This window comes from Larus michahellis, chromosome 9 (assembly GCF_964199755.1).
Source record: "Larus michahellis chromosome 9, bLarMic1.1, whole genome shotgun sequence".
Lineage (NCBI taxonomy): Eukaryota > Metazoa > Chordata > Aves > Charadriiformes > Laridae > Larus > Larus michahellis.
The window spans coordinates 9,089,784-9,109,514 of NC_133904.1; the positions used below are offsets into that span (position 1 = coordinate 9,089,784).

Here is a 19,731-nt window from a genome sequence, read left to right on the forward strand (position 1 = left end):
AGAGCGTTGGACAAATCGAAGGTCCCAGCAGATCAACAGGTTCCCCTGGAAACTTGCTGTTCTCTAGATGAATATAGCTTTTTAAGGCTGTAGCAATATCTGCCGCTTCTCCTCCGTGGCGGCTTTGGTTTAATTATTGTAGTTAATTATTTTAATGACTTCAGTGCTCATCATAAGTCACCAGCTGATGTGATTCAGTTCAATGCTAGTATTTTATTTAAAATGTGAGAACTGTTTTCCCCGACTCCTATTCTTTTCTTGCAGGAGTCACCCCACAATTGCTCCGATGTTTTCCTTCCCTGTTTGAGCTATCAGATCAGCAGTTCAAACTTCCCAGGAGTCTCTGAAAAGCAAATTTAATTTGTACCTGGATTTTTTTTTCCTCAATCTCTAGAAGATAATTATCTAGCTGGTCTCTGGGTCCCTGTTTGGATAATTGCACTTACAAGGAGCAAGGAGGAGCATTTTTTTACGAAGAAAGGGTGAGGGGCACAACAGGGACTGTTGGACATCCGGAAAATGTCTTGCCTTTCAGTCTTACCTTTTCCTCTCTGCAGAATAAAAACAGGAGTTTAAATCCTGGTGTATATTTCTAAACCGGTCACTCACAGCTTCAGGAAAACTACACAGTTTTTTCAGGGCTCGGGCGATAGCATCCTCTCTGGTCACAAGCTGCTTCTCCTTAGTAGGTGTTTCAAGCACAAAGCTGACCTTTTCAACGGGTGTCCTCGCTCATCTTCCATACAGGCTGCCATTGAGAGAAATGCACAGACTGTATTTATTACTTTAAAAAGTGTCAGGACTGTTTCTAGTATTGTATTCTTAGCTTGGGATGGAGGATTTTAAAAGCATTTCCTTCTCACCACTGACACTGTGTGTTCATTTTTGCATGCCGTTTGCCTTCTGAGCTAAACCAGGACCAATCTATTTCTCTTTCATTTCTAAAGGATTTCTCTTTCCAGTTTCCATGATCTAGTGCAGCAAATTGTTTTCAAAGGCATTGGGAGAATACTGATGTTGTGTTCAGTTGCACCAAAAGAAAATAATTCCGACTAAATATAGTATGTATCTGGCAATGTAAAAGAAATCTTAGGAAGAAAATGGTGAAACAAATTCGAAGTTTGCATTGTAGCTATGTAACTCCCCTTTACTTTCTCCAGCCAACAGTTTACATCTTCCAGATGCAAGACCCTGTTTACATTGGATATTTTGTTTTAATTGTTTTATTTTTAAAAAAAATAAAAATCTAGAAGTTCGACCGTAGGTCCCGTTAGCAGCAAAAAATAGAAATTGTTGTGACAATAGATTTGAATAATCTTTTGCAACTTCTGGGCAATATTAACTGCAGTAGGAAAAGTCTTCTAAAGAGCTGCTAATTTTGCGTTATCCTCCAGAAGTGAGTTAATAATATGTTCTAAATGGGCTTCCTATTCTTTGGCACCACAAGGCATTTTCTCCCCCCCCCTCCCCCCACGCCTTTGTTTCAGAGCTGAAGCCTTGAAAGCGAAGGCTGCCTCTGTTCTGCATCCCATGCCGCATTGCTTGTCCTTTGTTAGCGCTGGGCAATAATAGCAGTAGTCTTGTCTTCTTGTCGGTTGATAAGCACTTGAGCCGCATCTCAAAGCGGAGCCGACTTTTTGCATGACTGCTCACCCAAGCAAATAAATAGCTCGCGTCTGCGTAAGACCCTTGGGTGTCAAGGTACCTGGCAGCCGGTGCCGTGGAAGCAGGGGCTCGCTCCGGGCTGAGCAGAGCTGGCACATCTATCGTGTCGCAAGCTTTTCAGCTGCCTGAAGAGGTGTGCAGTGATTTACTAACCTCACCTAGCTCTAAACTCTGTGGAAGTGGACACATTTATGGTATATAAAAGGTTATGAAGAAAACAGCCAAGCGTTGCATGATAGATGGGATTTTATTTTATTTTATGACTGGAGTTCTCACCTCCCATAAATCCAATGGCTTAGTCGCGATATATTAGAAACACCCACAAACCGATTTGCCACGGTTTCCAGAGACAACATCGCTGCCAGTTTTACCGTTTAGAACTTACTTTTCTCAAAGACCTCCAAGACCCAGGTTTTCTGGGAGGACCATAATCAGCAATGCTTCCTCCAACCCAGCGGATACGTTTGAGTTTCCTGGTGTCAGCTTGGTGACGGGATTCTACATCCAGATGGAGACGGTGTCCCTGCCCCAACAGCCCAATGGGCTGAAGGAGGAGCTTGGTGTTTATGATCATCATGTGTTTAAAACATCTTCTCTCCAGCCATTTGCAGCATGCTTCTGGGAAGGAAATCTGTCTGTCTCTCACTTGTATTTTTTTTCCAACGCTACCTACGCGTACATACCCTTTATCTATGTGTCATACATAAAAATATATATGTATCTGTATGGAGAGATATATAACATATATATTATGTGCAGAGATTTGTTTTTACAGAATATATAATATGTACAATCGTATTATATGCAATAGCTGTAAAAGGAAATTCTGTTCCGGTGTTATTTCCCAGCTGTAAATTTGTGGCAATGACTTTGCACGTGTGTGCCTGCTCCCTCCTTCTCCAAGACCAGAGACGGCAACTCACAGCCGGTCTCCTGCATCTCAGAAGAGATCTTGGACATGCCAAGTTTTGGTCCACGTGGCTGAAGACAGCTGAAGACTCGTTATGGCCTGCTAAATGTTCTGCTTTAGCTGTCATATGTGCTTTGTTCCCACTTCTGCAGCATGCTTTCCACTTCATGGAGCATAACTGACAAAGGAGAGCCTTGCCTTAACTTGTTCAGCTGGAGCCCATGGGAATCAACATGAACTTCTGCTGCCACTGCTGTTGGGAAGCCCAAGGGGCCTCTAGAGTTACAATCATCCCTCAGGATATCTCATTTTCCTTTATCCTCTCTATCTCCCAGGAACTCCAAGTGTGACTAATGAGCAATAGTCAGCCAAGTTCAGCTCCTTTCTTCTACCAGGCCCGTGACCCCCATTTTGTTCAGAAAGTCTCTAAGTGTCACAGAATAGGAATTCTCTTCATGTTGCAGTGAACAAAGAAATCCAGAAAGCATTCATGAGCATTTAGAAGGGCAATCCAGAGGAAAAAAATCCTCGGAGAAGAACTGCAAAACTGGAGTAAAAGACTCATCAGACACCTGAGGAATAATTGCATTGCTCACAGTGGTACGGCCTACACTAAAATGACAATCTTCATGCTCCAAAGCACAAATGGATTTACGATCCAAGGTCAGAAAAAATTTTCTCCATCACTTAGGCATATTACAGAACACGTCAACTTTTAGTTGACGGATCAAATGTTGGCCACCGAGCAACTAGACAGTCACACATGGTATAAGACGCATCTGCTCTTATATGTCTGGGGACACTGAGCAGCTGGGCCGTGGTTCTGCAGGGAGACAATATCCAACCAAATATACCCCAACCAGAAGATGAACAGACCTTGGGGAGTTGTTCTGGTATTTCCATAGCCAGCATGTCTATTGTCTTTGAATGTTTCCTCACTAACCCCTCTCATCCACAAGAAGAGCATGGAGTGTCAGTCAGCACTTTTAAAGCCTTAGATTTCTTCTGAGTGTGAAAGAGAGAAACGTCTCGCATGAGGATCTAACCAGTCATCTTTTAACCTAACCTGCATGGATGCACTCCCGCTTTCTTCCTCAGTCTTCCTCCTTGTTTCTGAGTTGAACATCTCTGAAATCTTTCCATTCTGAATGACTCGTCTTCTGATTCCAAAGCTCAATAAGTAGGATTAAGGCTCAGTCTGGAAACATACTGGGAGAAGAGCTTTTACTTACAGCACAAGATAGATTTTACAATATATAGACACAAACTGGCTACCTGTGGCCTTCTTTGGAGCATCTATATTTCCTTCCTTCTGCCCCAAGATGACAGAGGATGGAAGTGCTACCAAATGGTAGCATATACTACCCAGACTTGTGCTAATTAGCAAATTGAGAAACATTAGAAAGTTGAGCGCCAAACTCTTCACATACCAAGTTCTCTTCTCAACTCCGTTAAAGCAAAAAGGATCTGAAGGGCTGCTCTATCTAGATGGGAAACTGAGAGGACCTTTCTCCACCAAGACAGAATCCACAGCTGAAAAAGACGAACCAGCTTCTTCCAGCCCCATCACAAGCAAGAGAGAACATAGTGGGGACAGGTCTGAAGAAAATGGCAGTGCACTCCAGTATTCTTCACGAAGGAAGATGCACCCAAAGCTAGGCCTAAGATCCTCAAAGGAAAAAGGTTGAGGCACTCTGAACCACCTTTGAAACCACTTATTTTCTTCTCTGCATTCTCTTCATCTTCATTGAGAAGAGATTTCTTGTCCCAGGATTCCATATAAGTTATGGTTAGGAAGAAACTAGTAGTGAGCACCGTCAAGCAGGAAGGCCGGTTAGGAGATAGGGATCTATTTCAGGATGTTTCCATCACTTATGAGAATTCCACGTTCTTCCTCATAGACCCACCGCTGGTGGAGACACAGACACAAGTTTGCATGTTTGATGCATCAGGCAGAGACAGCAGACAAGGAAGAGTTACCACAGCTGCCAAAGACACTGAGTGTTGCGTATTGGATACATCTTTCTGAGCTTGTACTGATATCTTCAGAGCGGTGTTCAACCATCAAGTGACAGAAAATCAATGCCTTCCTTGTAGGGTGGGTTGGGTCTCTTGCCTTCATTCTTCCAGCAGCAGCAGTGGCAGTATGGTTTAAAATCAGACCCTAGCAACTCCCAAGTTCCCCTAGAACAACTGATATTCCCTCCTAAAAAAGCAAGGAAACAAATTCTCCTGTTGGTGGAGTTGTCTGCCCAGAGCCCTAATGGAAGCCCTTGATTTCTTGCAGACACTGATGAGTGCCACTCAAGCCCCTGTCTGAATGGAGCTACCTGCGTTGATGGCATCGACTCTTTCAAATGCTTATGCCTTCCCAGCTACGGAGGGGACCTGTGTGAGATCGGTACGGCCTACCCAGCTTCAGCTAATCTTACTAACTGCTGCACTACCTTGTTCCCACCCTACCCCACCAAAAAGCTGATCCCAAGTGCTCCCATCAGTCCTCATCTCAGTAAGCTAACCTCTAATAGCAGCTTAAAATATACTAGGGAAAAGCTTTGAGACTTTTGCTTATATATTTTGACTAGTTTGTTCATCACAGCACCATGTCATCTAAGATTCCTAAGCAGGAGTTTCTGGTCTCTTCTTCAACTTTTTCTTTTTTAAGTTTCTCTGGTGAAGCTCCATACAGATCATAACAATGTTGATCACAGAAGTCACTGTCTCTTTGGGTCAAGGGTCTTTCTGTTCATCTGTAACAGTAGGAAAACATCTAAGTACATCTTCACCCCAGGCAAACTTTCTCTGCTGGACTGGAATTTCATGGAAGGATGCTTCAACTGAGCCATGAAAAATGATTGTGTTTCTCTCTGTGAAGATGCAGCTGAGAGAAGCCTTGTTCACTCCAGGAATTTCCACCGATTTGACACAGCATGACACTTTTGTCACCTCTTCAATGTGGTCTCCTGTCGCAAAATCAGCAGGGAACGTATATCTTTGAGAAAACATGAAGTGACCTATTTTTCCATCAAAATTAGGTACTCTGAGCTGCACTAATACTTCTTTTTGTTTCTACAAGGAAAGAAAAAGAAGGTGGGTTTTTTTCTTAAAGCTGATCAAAGTCCAAACTTTTATCAGCTTATCTGAGGGGAAGCTTTCCTGCCTTGCTCAAACAAAAGAGAAATAAGGTTGCAGTGTCTTCTTCACCTCGGCATGAGTAATGATAATATATATTGGGTTTTCCCCTGCCCTTTCTCTGCATCTCTCTTTCTGCTTCCCATATGAACATATGGAATAGACCATAAGAAGAAAGCTCAGGATCATTGGAACGTCTGGGCAGGAATTGTGCTCTCTTATCATCACTTTCCTAATGCCACCTAATCAGCCCCGGATTTATCCATCCCTGCTACCTGTTGTTGAAGATCCCTGTAAACCAACAAGAGACTTTCTACCCTGCGGCTGCTTATGATTTTGTTTGGTCGAAGCCAGAGTTAGTTTCCTCTCTTCTCTTATTTGTGGGCTCATGATGCCTGGGAGATGCAGGAGGAAGCCAGTGCCTGAATTCAGTGGGGAATGTAGATCTTCATTATTCCCATGAGGCAGACCACCCTTTCTGTTGGTCTCCAAGGACAACAGCACACCATAGTTGAGCTCTGCCATCTGTGCACACAGCCACTCCTTCTTGCCACCTCAACAGTGTCCCTACTGGGGAACAAGATTTCTGTCATTCTTTTCCAAAACGATTGTTGTCGTATTTCCCCATAAGTAACAGCTATGTAAGAAAGAGTGGCTTTTCTCCTAAGAAATGTCCTGCTGATGTTCCGTGCCATGTGCTGTCCCATCCCCAGGCTGTGATTACAAGGGGTGGTGTTGAAGCTTCTGGAAAGAAGTCTTAAATCTCAAAAGTCTTAAATCTCAAAAGCATGTTCTCTGCTTTGTGATCGGCCTGGAAAGACCAAGAATCCTTAGAGCTTCAGCTACTTACAGATAATCCATTTGAACTGCTGAAGAAAGTGGAAAACATTTCTAATGCCTCAACTAACTACCAACCCTCCCAACAAAGTATCTGCAATCTCCAGCTGGAAGAACACCAGAACAGTGGATTAGGAGGAACTAGTGTGACTGAAGGTGACAAGCGCTTTGACCTACCAAGTTTAACAACAGAAGAAAGAAACTGAGTACAGAAACCCTTAATGGAAGGGGAGAGAGCATGAAGACTTATGAAAGCCCACTACTCCAAGAACAAGTGCCTGAGAAAGGATGGTAGATCGGCCATCTGAAAGGCAGAGATTAAAAACATTTCTTTTTCTGTTTCCTTAAGTCCCATAGAGCACACGTGTGGTGTTGCATTGCATGGGAGCTGCTGAAGGTCTTTTCTGGTGGCTTCTCCATTCGCCTCTGCTCTCCTCCATCTGTAGTTCCATTTATTTTAATTAATGAGTTCAAGTCTTCAGTGTTTCTCAGATGGTAAAAGATATTCTGAAAAGTTGAGAAATTTTCATACTTCTCTAGCAGCTTCCAAGCTTTTTCCTTGAGATTTCATTTTGTCTCTCCACCATGGTAAGTTCCGGCCTCTGCCTTGGTAGACTTGCTTCTCCTCAAAAGCCGCAGAACCACACCAAGCAATGCGACCACCTGAACCTGGGCTCTCCTTCCCTCTTTCCTTTTCAACATATACATGTTGATTCTGGACATCTGGATTCAGGTTTTGGAGTTTCTTTCCAAAGCAAAAAAACTCAGCAGGCCAGCACAAGTGGGAAGAGAGGGGTTCTTGCTTGGTCAGTTCCTCAAAAACAAAGTCCAGGAACACGACACGGGGATCGAATTGCTCAGGAATAAGTTTGTATCTCTCGTCTTCTAGTAGCACTGGTCACATTACTGCAAACACGGGGTCTTCAAGACAGGCTGCCCTCTCTGCATGTGCCTTGGATGCCTTCTGATTGTTTTCCCTAGGATTTCCCACAGGCAACAGTGTCAGGTTTTGCCTTTTAGTGGAAGTGGACATGTGTTGTCTTATGCCATGAGAGCATGAGCTGCGAAGAGGTGAGTTGGAAGACTTCCAGGCTCGTGCACCAACTCCTTTTCATCCCTCCTTTGTGTGTTTCAGACCTGGAAAACTGTGAGGAAGGATGGATCAAGTTCCAGGGCCACTGCTACAGGCACTTTGAAGAGCGGGAGACTTGGATGGATGCAGAGACCAGATGCCGACAGCATCAAGCCCACCTGAGCAGTATCATCACCCCGGAGGAGCAAGAATTTGTGAACAGTGAGTGCTGAGGGAAGCCTGAGACTGGGCAAGGGTCCATCCTTTGGACTCTCACTCTATGGGCAGATGTATCCAAAACTATATAAAAACCACAATTTCCCCCAGTAGTGCTCAGATATTTCTTAAGGAGGCCTCGTCCTTGCATGGGAGAGGAAGAGCTGTCCGGCCATGAGACGGAAGAGGGCCCTTTCTTGGCTAGGACAGATCTTTGCTCTTACCAGGTTGCTGATGTGGCTTGTTCACAAGATGATCACTTGCTGCAAAAAGCGCAGTGACCCGTGCCAGTGCGGGTGGCTCCATGTTGAGTGGGGAGGGAGATGGACAAGCACGATGCAGGGAAAAAAAGGACACCAGGGGCTAGTGGCTGGGAAGGAGCCCAATGTCCCAGAGGGTCCAGGGCCAGAGATGGCTGAGATGGCAAAGAAACACTTTAACAAGGTGCAGGGGAACCACGACCCACACTTCTCTCCTCCTCCACTCTTCTAGGCCACGCACAAGACTACCAATGGATCGGCCTCAGTGACAGAGCTGTGGAGAACGACTTTCGCTGGTCCGATGGGCACTCCTTGGTGAGTCTGCAGCCCATGCCACCAGCAGGCACTGGCTTTTGGGGCGGGAGGAAGAGGTTCGCTTGGGTGGGAAGAGCCCCATGAGTTCCATGCTGAGTGCTTGGGTTGGGAATTGAGTGGAGGCAGCCCTAAACTTTATAAGGCTCATGGTTTTTCCAAGCCTCTAGTAAAGATGGTCAACTAAGCTCCTGGGCACCATCGCAATAGAAATAACCACTGTAGAAGCAGTGCTGGGAACCCATGGTCTCTGATGGTGAGATGCATGGGTGAGGCAGCAGCAAGGATGAAGATGACAGCAGGAGAGGGGAGGGCTCAGCCTTAGGAGAAGGGCTTTCCTCTCTCTGCAGCAATTTGAGAACTGGCGGCCCAACCAACCCGATAACTTCTTTGCGGCGGGTGAGGACTGCGTTGTGATGATCTGGCACGAGCAAGGCGAATGGAACGACGTTCCCTGCAACTATCACCTCCCTTTCACCTGCAAGAAAGGAACAGGTCAGAACCCTGCGCTGCACCAGCAAGGACAGGGGGCCCAGGCAGAGGTTGTGGGGCTGGAGTGGAGCCCCCAGTGCACATGAATGTGGGCTTTGTCACTGCAAAGGGTGGTCAAAGAGGTAGAAGGAAGTAACAGTAGATGTTGGCCAAGGCTCTAGGAGAAAGTTTGCCAAGGGCTTGTAGACAAATAGGTCGAGCCACCAAGGATGGGGTTTCACGTCTGCAGGCAGAGCCATACCCTGGCTGCAGCATCACTCCTGCGCACCAGGACCATGCCCTCCCATGGACGCAAGCGGCTTGTGTGATGTATCCTCCCGCCCCTAAATTTTGTGGACAGAGGCAATCTCAAAGGGATTCAAGGTTTTATGCGCGGGAGGAGTGATGAGGCTATGCATACCCATCCCGCGCTGGGCAGGCAGGAACTGCCCGCTCAAACAGGCAGGACTCCTCAAGCTCTCCATGTCTCTGCCCATCTCCTGCAGTGGCCTGTGGGGACCCCCCTGTGGTGGAGAACGCCAGGACCTTTGGCCGGAAGAAGGACCGCTATGAAATAAACTCCATGGTGCGGTACCAGTGCAACCAAGGCTACATCCAGCGCCACGTGCCCACAATCCGGTGCCAGCCCAATGGGCAGTGGGAGGAGCCGCGGATATCCTGCATAAACCGTACGTCTTGTCCCCTTTGCCTTCGTGTTAGGACTGATGCATCCCTGCAGCGGGGAAAAGCAGCTGGGAATGAGGGGGCTATCATCTCAGGGTGCAGGTTAGCTCCGAGACGGACAGAAGGGGACATCTTGGTCCCCTTGACTTGTTGAAAGCTCCCCCATGATGGGGCCGTGGGAGGTGGCATCTTCTGAGCAGATGTGGACCACGGGGGCTGGCTGGAGGGGCAGCCCAGGCAGGGGTAGGGGCAGGTCCAGAGCCAGAAAAGGGCTACAGAGATCTTACCAAAGACCCAGGCTACTTAACGAAAGGAAAGAAAAATAAATGCCTTCTGAAAGGGTGAGTTTTGGCACGACCTGCATCAGCAGAGAGAATAGGATGGGGGAGCTCTGGTCCTCCCGAGCCCTTCCCCAGCATCCCCCTGCCTGGGGAGCAGACAGGAGCCCTGCGGCAGAGCTAAGCCAAGGGACAGGGCTGGGCTCCTGACCCTTCTCCTGTCAGGCCTCCAGCTGGCGGCAGCCAGCCCTCTCCCACTGGCGTCCCAGCCCACTCCCAGGCCTGCCTACACCCCTGTCCCATCCCTGCTAGCCTGCAGCTTCCCAATAATTTCATTGGCCTCATCCAAATCACATCTGTCCAGTGGCCTCCTTGCCAGGTTCTGGTCCAGCTGGGCAATTCCAGCTCAAGCAACAGTCCCACGGCCAGGGAAAGTCGATATGGGCTTAAGAGACAAACCTCCACCCCAGGGAGGAGGTGGAAGGAGGAGGGATGGAGGAGGTGTCTGTGTGGTGTGGACCACGCCACAGACTCCCTTGGCTCTGCCGTGGATCCAGAGAGCTGCAGGCTGCTCCTGGCATGGACCACCAGCGGTCAAGGGACCTAGATTGTTCCCGACCAGTTTTTGCCTCTTCCATCAAAACCCTCATGGAAATATCGCACCGGAGCGGTGTCACCTTCAAGGGAGACTGGCAGCAAAGATCAGGCAGAAACCTTGTCCCTGCCAGCCAGACGGGGCTGCTTCCCCTCCTGTGCCCTGAGCCCATCCCACTGCTGATGGAAGTTTCCCTCCCTGTCCCAGGGCACTGGGGGGGGCGGGACCGGCAGGACAGCGGGGGAGATGGGGAAGCAGACCCCATGCCCACCCCATTAGCAGAGCTGCCCTCCCGGCCGGCCATAGGGAAAGGATGGGACAAGCATCCACGGAAAGGATGCTCCTGCCCAGGCTCCTGGTAGGCACTGGGCACCTTCACCCCTGGGTGAAGCAGACCCCAGCTGCAGGGACGAGAGAAGGGAGGATTGTCGGTGGGCAGGCAGGCTGGCGCCGGGGCACGCACAGCCGCCCGCCGGGCAGCGCTGCCTGCGGCTGCCCGTGTTTTTCCAGGGAACTGGGGGCCAGGGCGGCCAGCGCGGGACAAGCAGCGTCTCTGTCCCGGCTCCTGCTAACAAGGTGCCTTTTCTTCTCCTCCCTCTTCCGCAGCCTCCAACTACCAGCGCAGGCTATACAAGAGGAGCCCCAGGAGCCGGTCGAGACCCAGCGGCAGAGCCGTGCACAGACCCACCCATTAGAGTGGGGCCAGAGAGACCCGGGGGGAAAGCGAGAAAGAGAGATTTTTAACAGAACAGTTATATTAACAGAGTCGATTTCTTCTTCTTCTTCTTGTTGCTTTTTTTGTCATATAAGGAAAAAAAAAATTATATTAAAGACAAACCCACCTTTGTGTATATATATAAAAAAAAAAATTAATGTTTTTCCAAGCACCAAAGCAAAGTGAATTAGATCTCAGCATTTTTACTAACCGTCCGGTTCCAATTATCTTCGTGCCTTCGGGGACAGGGAGGGGGGTGGGTTTGCAGAGGGCAGGGGGTTAAGTTAAATAATAAAGATGATTATTTTTTCCTGATTTTATCCACGAACAATGTAATTATTTCTGTTATTTAATCTCCGGGGTGAACAGCACCTTTTGGGGTTTTATTTTATTTTTATTTTTTTTTTCCAGAATCCTCCTACTGCTGCAGCACGTCGGGGCGGGTGGGGAGGGCGAGGGGGCTGCGGGGGAAGGAGCTGTGGGAGGAGGGAGGCGAAGGGATGCTGAGACCCGGGACCCGGGCGCTGGGGGCTGCGGCCCCTCTCTGCTTCCCCGCCGCCTCCCCTGTGGCTCAACGCCCATCCCGGGACGACGTGCTCTTTCCAGGGGACCGTGCGGGGCACCAGCGTTCCCTGCACCTATTTATATTTTTGAACATATCCTATTTTGAAAGAATGATAAATAATAAAGAGAGTGAAATCGGAACAGGCAGTTTCTCAGCGTTGGTTTTTTGGGGGGAAAGGGGGGTGTCTGTGTGGGCGGGGGGGGGGGTTGTTCTTCCCATGGCAAGGCAGCAGGGAAGGAAGGGAAGCCCAAACAGGGGGCTCAGCCCCAGCCAGCACCCAAGGGTGCAGCCCTGGGGACAACGGTGGTGTTGGGGGGGTGGTTCCCAAGCCCCAACCGAAGAAGGCCCCTGGGGTGGGACATCACCGCCCTGTTCAGCTCTCACCCTGGGAGGGGGTTAACCCACATGCCCAAAACCCATCTCAAACCCATCGCCAGCAGGAACTGCTTCACCCTGCAGCTCTCAGTCGTGACACCCAGGGAGTTTATTAACATTCATTAATGAGGGAGCATGGGGACCCTTGCAGGAGCAGGGCTGAGCCAGCAGCGATGAGATGATGCTCAGCCAAGGATGAGACAGTCCTGGGTATCAAGCCAGGAATCCCCAAATCCTTTCTCCATGGCAGACCCCTCTCTCGTACTGGGACAGAGATGGGGACACAGCCACGTCGCTCCAGGGCTTTCTCCACGGATTTATTAAAGAGGTCCAGGAAAATACATCTTTTCACAACCAAATGCTCGAAGAAGAAGGCACCAGAGTTCAAGTGGAGTCTGGGCAAGGAGTGCATGGAGATAAGGCACTGGCACTCCCACAGGGACAGGCACAATGGTATCCTTCAGCAGGACGGGTACGGGGCTGGAAGAGGGGCCAGGATGCAACGGAGACACCCACTCTCTGCCTCTGGCCAAATCCAGGCTCACCTCACTCCTGCCCCATGAGCTGAGGGGCAGGACCAGCCTGGAAGGGCAGGTGGATGTTGGAGACGTGCTGCCACGGTGGGAAGGGGCCACGACCCACAGGGTAGCAGGGACCAAGCCGGGGTGGCAGCAGCCCATGGGGATCGTCCTCATGCACAGCCCATGCCAGGGACAGTCCCACACTGCCCCAAGCAGCTGCGTGTGCCAGCTGCTCAGCAAGATGTGGAAAATATAAAGGAAGGAAACAAAATAAAACAAAAAGAAGCCTCCCCTCCAACCCACCTCCCCCCCAGTCACCCCCAAAACAGCCCTAGGAAACACCTGACGCCAGGCACCGTCAGGCTGGAAACATCCTCCGGCCAAGGAGCACTCCCAGCTCCTTATCTCTCCTTGTAGCAGAAGACCCCAAACCTGCCCTTGCTGGGGAAGCCGAAGCTGCGGACACCGGGCTCTGCGGGGCCACAGTTGGCCCGGGGCTTTGTGATGGGGTAGCGGACGCTGCCATCTGCCAGCCAGCCAGCATTGCAGCGGTCCAGTCCCAGGAATTTCCAGGCAGAGTAGAGCTGCCCTACCCGGGCAATCTCAGCCCCCGCATCCTGGCAGCTCTGCTTGGCCTCCTCCAGCGTCATCCCGGCCAGGTGGTCCAGGTAGAAAACCTCTCCTAGGAGGGAGAGGAGAGCATCAGTGCTGAGCATCATCCAGAGCATCCCCATCTGGAGCATCCCTGCATGGAGCATCCCCACCCAGGCTGAGCCCTGTGCCCAAAGGGGGAGGGAGGACATGGGATGCCGCTGATCGAGCACAGCACCTTCCCCAGAATCCCACCCCCCAGCCCCTGGCCCAGCACCCACCTCTGAGTCCGGAGGAGAAGCAGAAGGCATCAAAGCGGTGCAGGTGCCGGTGGCGTGGGCCGTAGCTGCGGATGCCCGGGGCGAGGTGCAGCCCACCACAGGGCTTGCGGGGCAGGCGGATGGGGTACTGCACGGTGCCGTCAGCCAGCCAGCCCGCGTTGCACCAGTCCAGCCCCTCGCTCCAGGCCTGGAAGAGCTGGTTGAAGGTGGCAAGGATGGCGCCCTGCTCCTGGCACACTTGCTCGGCTTCGTGGAAGTTGAGTCTGTACTGCCCGCGGGGAGGCTGGTAGGGGAACACGATGCCTGGGGGCAGACGGGGCACTCAGCCGGCTCTGCAGGCAGCCCACCCACCCCGAGTCCAGCCCCGGCAGGAGCCACAGGGGTCCCCGACCCAACCCAAATTCAGGCTCTACGACAGGGACCACCCCAGGGTGGCACAGCCCGAGGCTCAGGCAGGCAGGGACAGGGCTGCTCCCCCCACGCAGCCGCCAGCGGCAAGTTGCCAGCGACATCTGGTGGCACAGGGGCACATGGACCACAGTCCTGGGGACACACAGACCATGGTCCCAGGGAGACATGGACCACCCCTGTGGGGACAGACAGACCATTGTCATGGGGATGCACCAGCTACAGGAACAGGGACACAAGGACCAGCATCATGGGGGTGTATGTGCCATGATCCCAGGACACTGGACCACCAACATGGAGATGGATGGAACACTGTCACAGGGATAGATGGACCACGGGAATATGTGCACCACCTCCATGGACCACAGTCACAGGGTTCAGAGGGGACAAGCCACCATGAAAGGGAGGGGCCAGGGGCTGAGGGGGTGGGCAGGGGCCCAGCAAGGGGGACCTTTCCCCTGCTTTGGGCTTGGCAGTGGAGCTGGGACTGAGTCAGGTCCTCAATGGCAAGTGAGCAAGAGGGGTTGGACCAGTCACCAAGATTCATCACAAGATTCATGGGGACACTCAGACCTGGGAGGCGAGGGGGCGGCTGCACATGGTGCAGCACAGCGGGAAGACAGGAGGAGGCAGATGGGAGGAAGAAGAGTGGGAAGAGGCAGGAAACACTGCGGCCACGGGGTCACCCCCAACTCTGACTCCACAGTAGCATCCCCAGCATCCCGGCTGGGCAGGCTGCGCTGGGCTTACTCATTGCTGAGTCCCCACAGTCAGATGGCCCCAAGCCACCACCCCAAGCAAACACCCCATCACACTGAGCACCCCAGCCCCTTTCTGCCCACGATTGGACTCCCCAACGCCCCTGCCTTGTGATCTGCCCCAAGGAAAGGGTGCCACGGGAAGGCCAGGCTCACTGGCTTGGCACAGGGGTTCAGGCGGTCCCCACCTTGCAGCTGGAGGTCCACCACGTCGCTCTCGTCCTCCAGCCCATCAATGACCTCGCAGCGGTATTTGCCATCATCCTGCAAGCGCACATCGCTGATGACCAGCGAGGCTTCCCGCCGGCTGACCTGGCGGAGGTGAGCACGGCCCTGGAAGTCCCCAAAGGCCATGTAAGTCTTGCCGATGGCCACCAGCACATCCTGCTCCTTGGTGTAGTCATCCCGCAGCTTGGACCACTTGATGCGGATCTTGGGCTTGGCCTCCATGTCAGGTTCGTAATGGTAGTGGCAGGGCAGGGTGACATTGGCGCCATTGGAGCTGTAGACAGGGTCTTTGGAGGTCTCTACCACCAGTTTGGCCCCGTTGAAGTAATCCACTGGGGACAGGGAGGGAAGGTGTGAACTGTGGGTCAGGGTCCAGGGCTGGGCAGTGTCCCCAAATCTCCCTGCAGACACTCTGCTCCCTCCCTCCAGCCACCTCTTCTCCCTGAGCATCCCATGAGCATTCACAGAGCATCCCTGGAGCACCCCCGCCTGCTCCTCTGGGGTCCACATCCCCCCCAGGAGATGGGTCCCAGCAACATCCCAGAGGTAAAGGGGGGACTTCAGGCCCTTGCACCGACCTCCACCCCTGCCAATCCCCGATATACCTTCCTCCTGCCCGTTGCCCTTGTCGTTCATGAGGTGGTTGTAGTAGAAGCCGTTGTAGAAAGGGCGATGGAAGCCACTGGCCAGCTGCAGCAGGGTGGCCTCCAGAAGCAGCAGGAGCAGCAGCATGGCAGGGGAGCGAGGCTGAACCCTGAGCTGCTGAGGGGGAAAGGTCTGCGGTAACACCCCAAAATAGCCAGGAGGGCCCCAGCACTCCTGGCACACGGCAGCAGGCAAACCCCATCACAGGCATGCAAGGAGAGCAGTGGGAATAGCTGGCAGAGTGGCTCGCCTGCCCGCAGGGGAGGGCGCAGACAACCTGAGCCGTACCCCCAGACCTGCCCCACAACTGGGGCTCCCAGTCCCCTCCATCCTCATCCTCCCGCCTGGGATCCCACCGAGGGGATCACAGAGCAGCCAGCCCGGAGAGGGAAACTGAGACCAAGCCTGGGACAGGGCAGCCGGGGGAAACAGGATCCCAGGGCATCCTTTGAACAGGGAGCACTGGGAAAACATCACGTAGAGGGTGTGGGGGGGAGAGAAGTGGCCGAGCCCCGCTGCAAGCCGCAAGCTCGGTTTACAGAGGCAGCCGAGCGTGTAGCCCAGCCGAGGCGGGGAGGAGAGAGCTCGGGGCTGCCTCCGCTGCCCGGGCACCGGACAAAGCGCGGCGGCACCCAGCCGGCCTGCCGGAGGACCCCTGGCTCCAACCCGGGGCAGACGCTTTGCACCGCAGATGTGGCTGGCGCTGATCCCGTGCAACACGTTTCACTCCCAGACCAGGTCCTCTGGGTGGAGGGAAGCCCGGCTGCCCCACGGCACCGGAGACCCACGCTGCCCCGAGCTCTGGGTGCCCCAAGCAACCAAGGGTGCCCTGCATGGGGCTCACCCAGGGCGGCTCGAAGCAGTATTTGCCAGCTTGCGAACTTTCCCGGAGCCGGCAGAGGGGGCCCGGAACCCGGCAAGCCTCCGGTAGCCCCCCTCCAAACCTGGGAGGGATCTGACATCCATGCCCCCTGCTTAGACAAGGTTTACCAGTGCCTGCAAAGGTGTCCCAGGCCAGGGGGCTGTGGCAGAGCGGGTGCTCACCCCCGGCAGGGTCCGACACGGCGTACAGCGGTGGTCTCTGGGGACGGGGGTGGGCAACCGGCTGCTCTCACCATGGGTTGCTCATTCCCGGGCTCTCCTCCCCGGTCGGTGCCCCTGCTCCCCTTCCTGTGGGGTGCAGCCCACACTTGCCATCCTCTGAGGTCCGTGGCGTCGGTGCTGGAGGGCACGGGGTGCACCCTCTCGATGGCCAGTGCCGCCTCGGTAGCCCGGTGGCAGCAGTGCATGGTGCCGCAGGCACCGGAGCCTGGCAGGCACACGGCCACGTGCTGCCCACGCCTGGCAGGGCGGGCTCGAGGCACCGGCAGCTTCACACCTCAGTCTGGGGGGCCACCAGCTCTGGTCCCCCTGTGCCTAGCCACCCCCCAGAGCCCAGCGTTGCAGTGACATGCTGGGAGGGCCCGGCATCCTCAACTGCGATGGCGGTCAGCATCGTGCTGCAGCACCCACCGTAGCGATGCTTGGCACATTCCGTGGTGATGCCCAGCATCCTCCAGGGTGATGCCCGGCACCCTCCATGGCGATGCCATCCCTCCCTGCCCTCCCCGGCAAGCTGTGTGCCCACCACCCCGGGGTGCCAGCCCTCCCCAGCCCCGGCTCCGGAGCCAAGCCCCACTCACGCTGGTTGCGGGCAGGCTGCAGGCAGGCGTGCGGGCAGGCTGCAGGCAGATGCACTGTGTTTAGGGCTCTTGCAGGGCTGAGAGGAAGCAGCTCCAGGTCCTGCCTCTTAAAGGGAAACACACGCCTTTCCCAACCCCCTGCTCGCAGCCCAGAGCTGGGGTGGGTGTCCCCGGCCCCCCGCCTGCCTGCCGTGCCCAGGCAATGGCCTCGCCATGCGCCCGCACGCTGCCCGCACGCTGCCCGCAAGCTGCTTGCGTGCCTCATCTGTGATGTGCCAGCTGCCAGCATTGCCCCCAGCTCGGAGAGCAGAGCGGCGGGCAGCGGGGTGCCCAGTCAGGGCTGGTGGGACCCCATGATGCACCATGCAAAGCCCCAGTGAAGCCACAGGTCAGGGGGAGGAGAGCCACCCCTTGTCCCACGTCCCAGTGGGTGGACTGGCAGTGGTGCCCAGGCGATGGTGACATTGAGCACGCATGTGGGCAGGAGCACTGTGGGCACTAGCAGCTCGGGACGGGAGGGCTGCAGTGGAGGGTGGTCTATGCCTGGGATGTGGAGGCAGTGTCTGCCTGCTCTGGGGTCCAGGGGAGGCAGCTGAGCCTCAGGGTTCAGCATCTTCCGGGTCTGCTTGAGGCCGTGGGGGCAAAGCAGAGGCACAGAAACAAGGGAAAAAGCTTCAGGGTGCCCAATTGCACCCATCTGAGGAGGCATTATCCCTAGACCTGGGTGATGCCCTCCATGCCAGCTCCCACCGGCACACAGACACGCAACCCCGGCTCTGAGAGACCCACACCAAGCCTTCAGGAAGGGCAGCACGGCCAGGGGATGCCGGTCCAGGGGTGGCCAGTGGGGCTGAGCACATGGAGGAACCAGGGAGCAGCGTGTGCCCTGACCCGGTGACCCGCCGCCCCAGCCCAGCGCGCCGCTTCGCCCCCCGCTTTGTTGTTTTATGGCAAGGAAATGAGGCACAGGGGCCCTGGTCCGGCTCTTGCCGCCGCGCAGGACGGCATCAAGCCGGAAAGAAAACAACTCGTGTAAAAATAAACTGCACCGAGGCTGGCTGTGGGCTGAAGGGGGCCAGGACCCCTTCCCGAAGGCCCCCCCGGTACGGCGTGCTTGGGGTGCGATCTCGTCTGCCCGCCGCCACCACGCTGATAGGGAGCAGCCGACACGGAAACGGCGTTATCTGCCGCCAGCGCCGGCCCAGCAGCCCCCGTCCCCCATGGGAAGCCCTGACCAGGGATGGCTGCAGGACCTGGCGTCTGGTGGCACTGCTCTTCCTTGCTCTCCTTCTCCCTGCACAGCCACACTTCGGGGCCTGCCAGCCCTCCCCGAGGAGGGACACAGGAGGGCTGGGCTGCTCAGGGACACAGGAGCGTGACGGCCGGGCACGCTGCCTGCTTGCCTGCCCGGAGCAGACTGCTCAGCAGCCCACAATGGAGGGGCGATTACATCTCTCAGCATGATGGCATGGGGTTGCTGCACGCCAGCATCCCGACCAAGGCTCCCCGGGGACCCCAGCCCTGCCCTCTGACCAAAGCAGGTGGTGGGATGGCATCCTGGCTGCATCCCAGACACATCCTGACTGCATCCCAACTGTATGCTGGCCACCAGTGTCCCCCGGCAGTTGCTTGCCCAAGTTGTCCATGTCCCAGTGAGACAGTGATCGGGATGGTCCTCTCCACCCTGGTGGCTGTGCGGACAGACAGACACCCTCATCATGGAACGCTGCTCCTTGACGTGGCCGCCCCATTGTTTCAGAGCCGAGGAATAAGCCACACGGTGCCCTGCGCTGCCTGTGCTGCTTGTGCACAGCACCTGCCAGGAGCCATCCTCTGCCTGGCTCGAGGGGAGCCGCAGCGGGGAAGGGGAGATGCTTTTGTGCATCTCTCTTCAGCTCATGGCTCACTTTTGGCCACGGCTCTTGTCTGGAGGTGGCCAATGACACCCTCCACCTCCTCCTGGGGAGCAGGCAACACGGGGAAGGATCCAGCCACCGGCACCCCCGGAGGAAGGAGGACACCCCTTTGCTCCCTCTCACCTCTCACCCTATTTTTGGATCTTTCAGGGATGATCCCAGATTTGTTTTCTCTTCCCTGAGGGGGACCCTGGGTGGGACTTGTGGGTTTTAGGGTGAGCGAGGCTATGCAGAATCAGGGTAGCTCTGACCTGGGAGCACGTGTTTAGGGCACGTGTGTAGGGCTGGCTGCGATTTTCGTTGAATGGGAGCCATAAAAATGTCATCCCTGTCTTCCCCGCCTCAAAGCCGGCAGCTGACAGCTCTGCCGTGGCCCCACCGGGTAGATTTCCCACTGAAATGCCGCTTGCGCGGGACGATTCCAGCGGGAACCTGTTGCCCAAAGCTCAAACTGGGGAGGAAAACCCACATTCCTAGTGGGATGGAAGAGGCGGTGATCTGTGCCGGCTTTTCCAGGTGGAGCCAGGAGGATGCTCTCCCTGATGGCTGCTTCCTGAGGAACTGGCTCGTGGGCAGCTGGCAGCACCGGCAGCCGAGTCAGCAGGCAGCGGGGT

General features: G+C 54.3%; 2 protein-coding genes across 3 annotated transcripts in view; one reads left to right on the top strand and one right to left on the bottom strand.

The window, feature by feature from the left end:
• ACAN (aggrecan) overlaps positions 1-11,252 on the top strand; it is a 52,563-nt gene extending 41,311 nt beyond the window's left edge. Inside the window, exons 15-20 of the mRNA XM_074601265.1 lie at positions 4,863-4,976; positions 7,680-7,838; positions 8,325-8,407; positions 8,755-8,899; positions 9,382-9,564; positions 11,039-11,252. Coding sequence (XP_074457366.1) covers positions 4,863-4,976; positions 7,680-7,838; positions 8,325-8,407; positions 8,755-8,899; positions 9,382-9,564; positions 11,039-11,127 — 773 coding nt within the window. The 3' untranslated portion in view covers positions 11,128-11,252. The remainder of the gene's footprint in view (positions 1-4,862; positions 4,977-7,679; positions 7,839-8,324; positions 8,408-8,754; positions 8,900-9,381; positions 9,565-11,038) is intronic.
• HAPLN3 (hyaluronan and proteoglycan link protein 3) lies at positions 11,220-17,286 on the bottom strand. 2 transcript variants are annotated; one of them, XM_074601267.1, is made up of 5 exons: positions 17,202-17,286; positions 15,480-15,633; positions 14,835-15,206; positions 13,481-13,783; positions 11,220-13,290 (listed from the first exon to the last, which is right to left on the bottom strand). In XM_074601267.1, the coding sequence occupies exons 2-5, from the start codon at positions 15,604-15,606 to the stop codon at positions 13,010-13,012; spliced, it is 1,083 nt and encodes a 360-aa protein (XP_074457368.1). In that variant the 5' UTR covers positions 15,607-15,633; positions 17,202-17,286; the 3' UTR covers positions 11,220-13,009. The 2 variants fall into 2 exon arrangements, with proteins under 2 accessions (XP_074457368.1, XP_074457369.1); XM_074601268.1 differs by having other exon boundaries at positions 15,480-15,636; positions 17,202-17,284.
• Positions 17,287-19,731: the final 2,445 nt, after the last annotated feature.

Excerpts from the sequence above, each read along its gene's own strand:
- HAPLN3 (XM_074601267.1), bottom strand. The coding sequence starts at position 15,606 with ATGCTGCTGCTCCTGCTGCTTCTGGAGGCCACCCTGCTGCAGCTGGCC. Across the intron at positions 13,784-14,834 it reads GGTGGACCTCCAGCTGCAAG|GCATCGTGTTCCCCTACCAG; the intron begins GTGGGGACCGCC and ends GTCTGCCCCCAG. Across the intron at positions 13,291-13,480 it reads CTTCTCCTCCGGACTCAGAG|GAGAGGTTTTCTACCTGGAC; the intron begins GTGGGTGCTGGG and ends TCTCCCTCCTAG.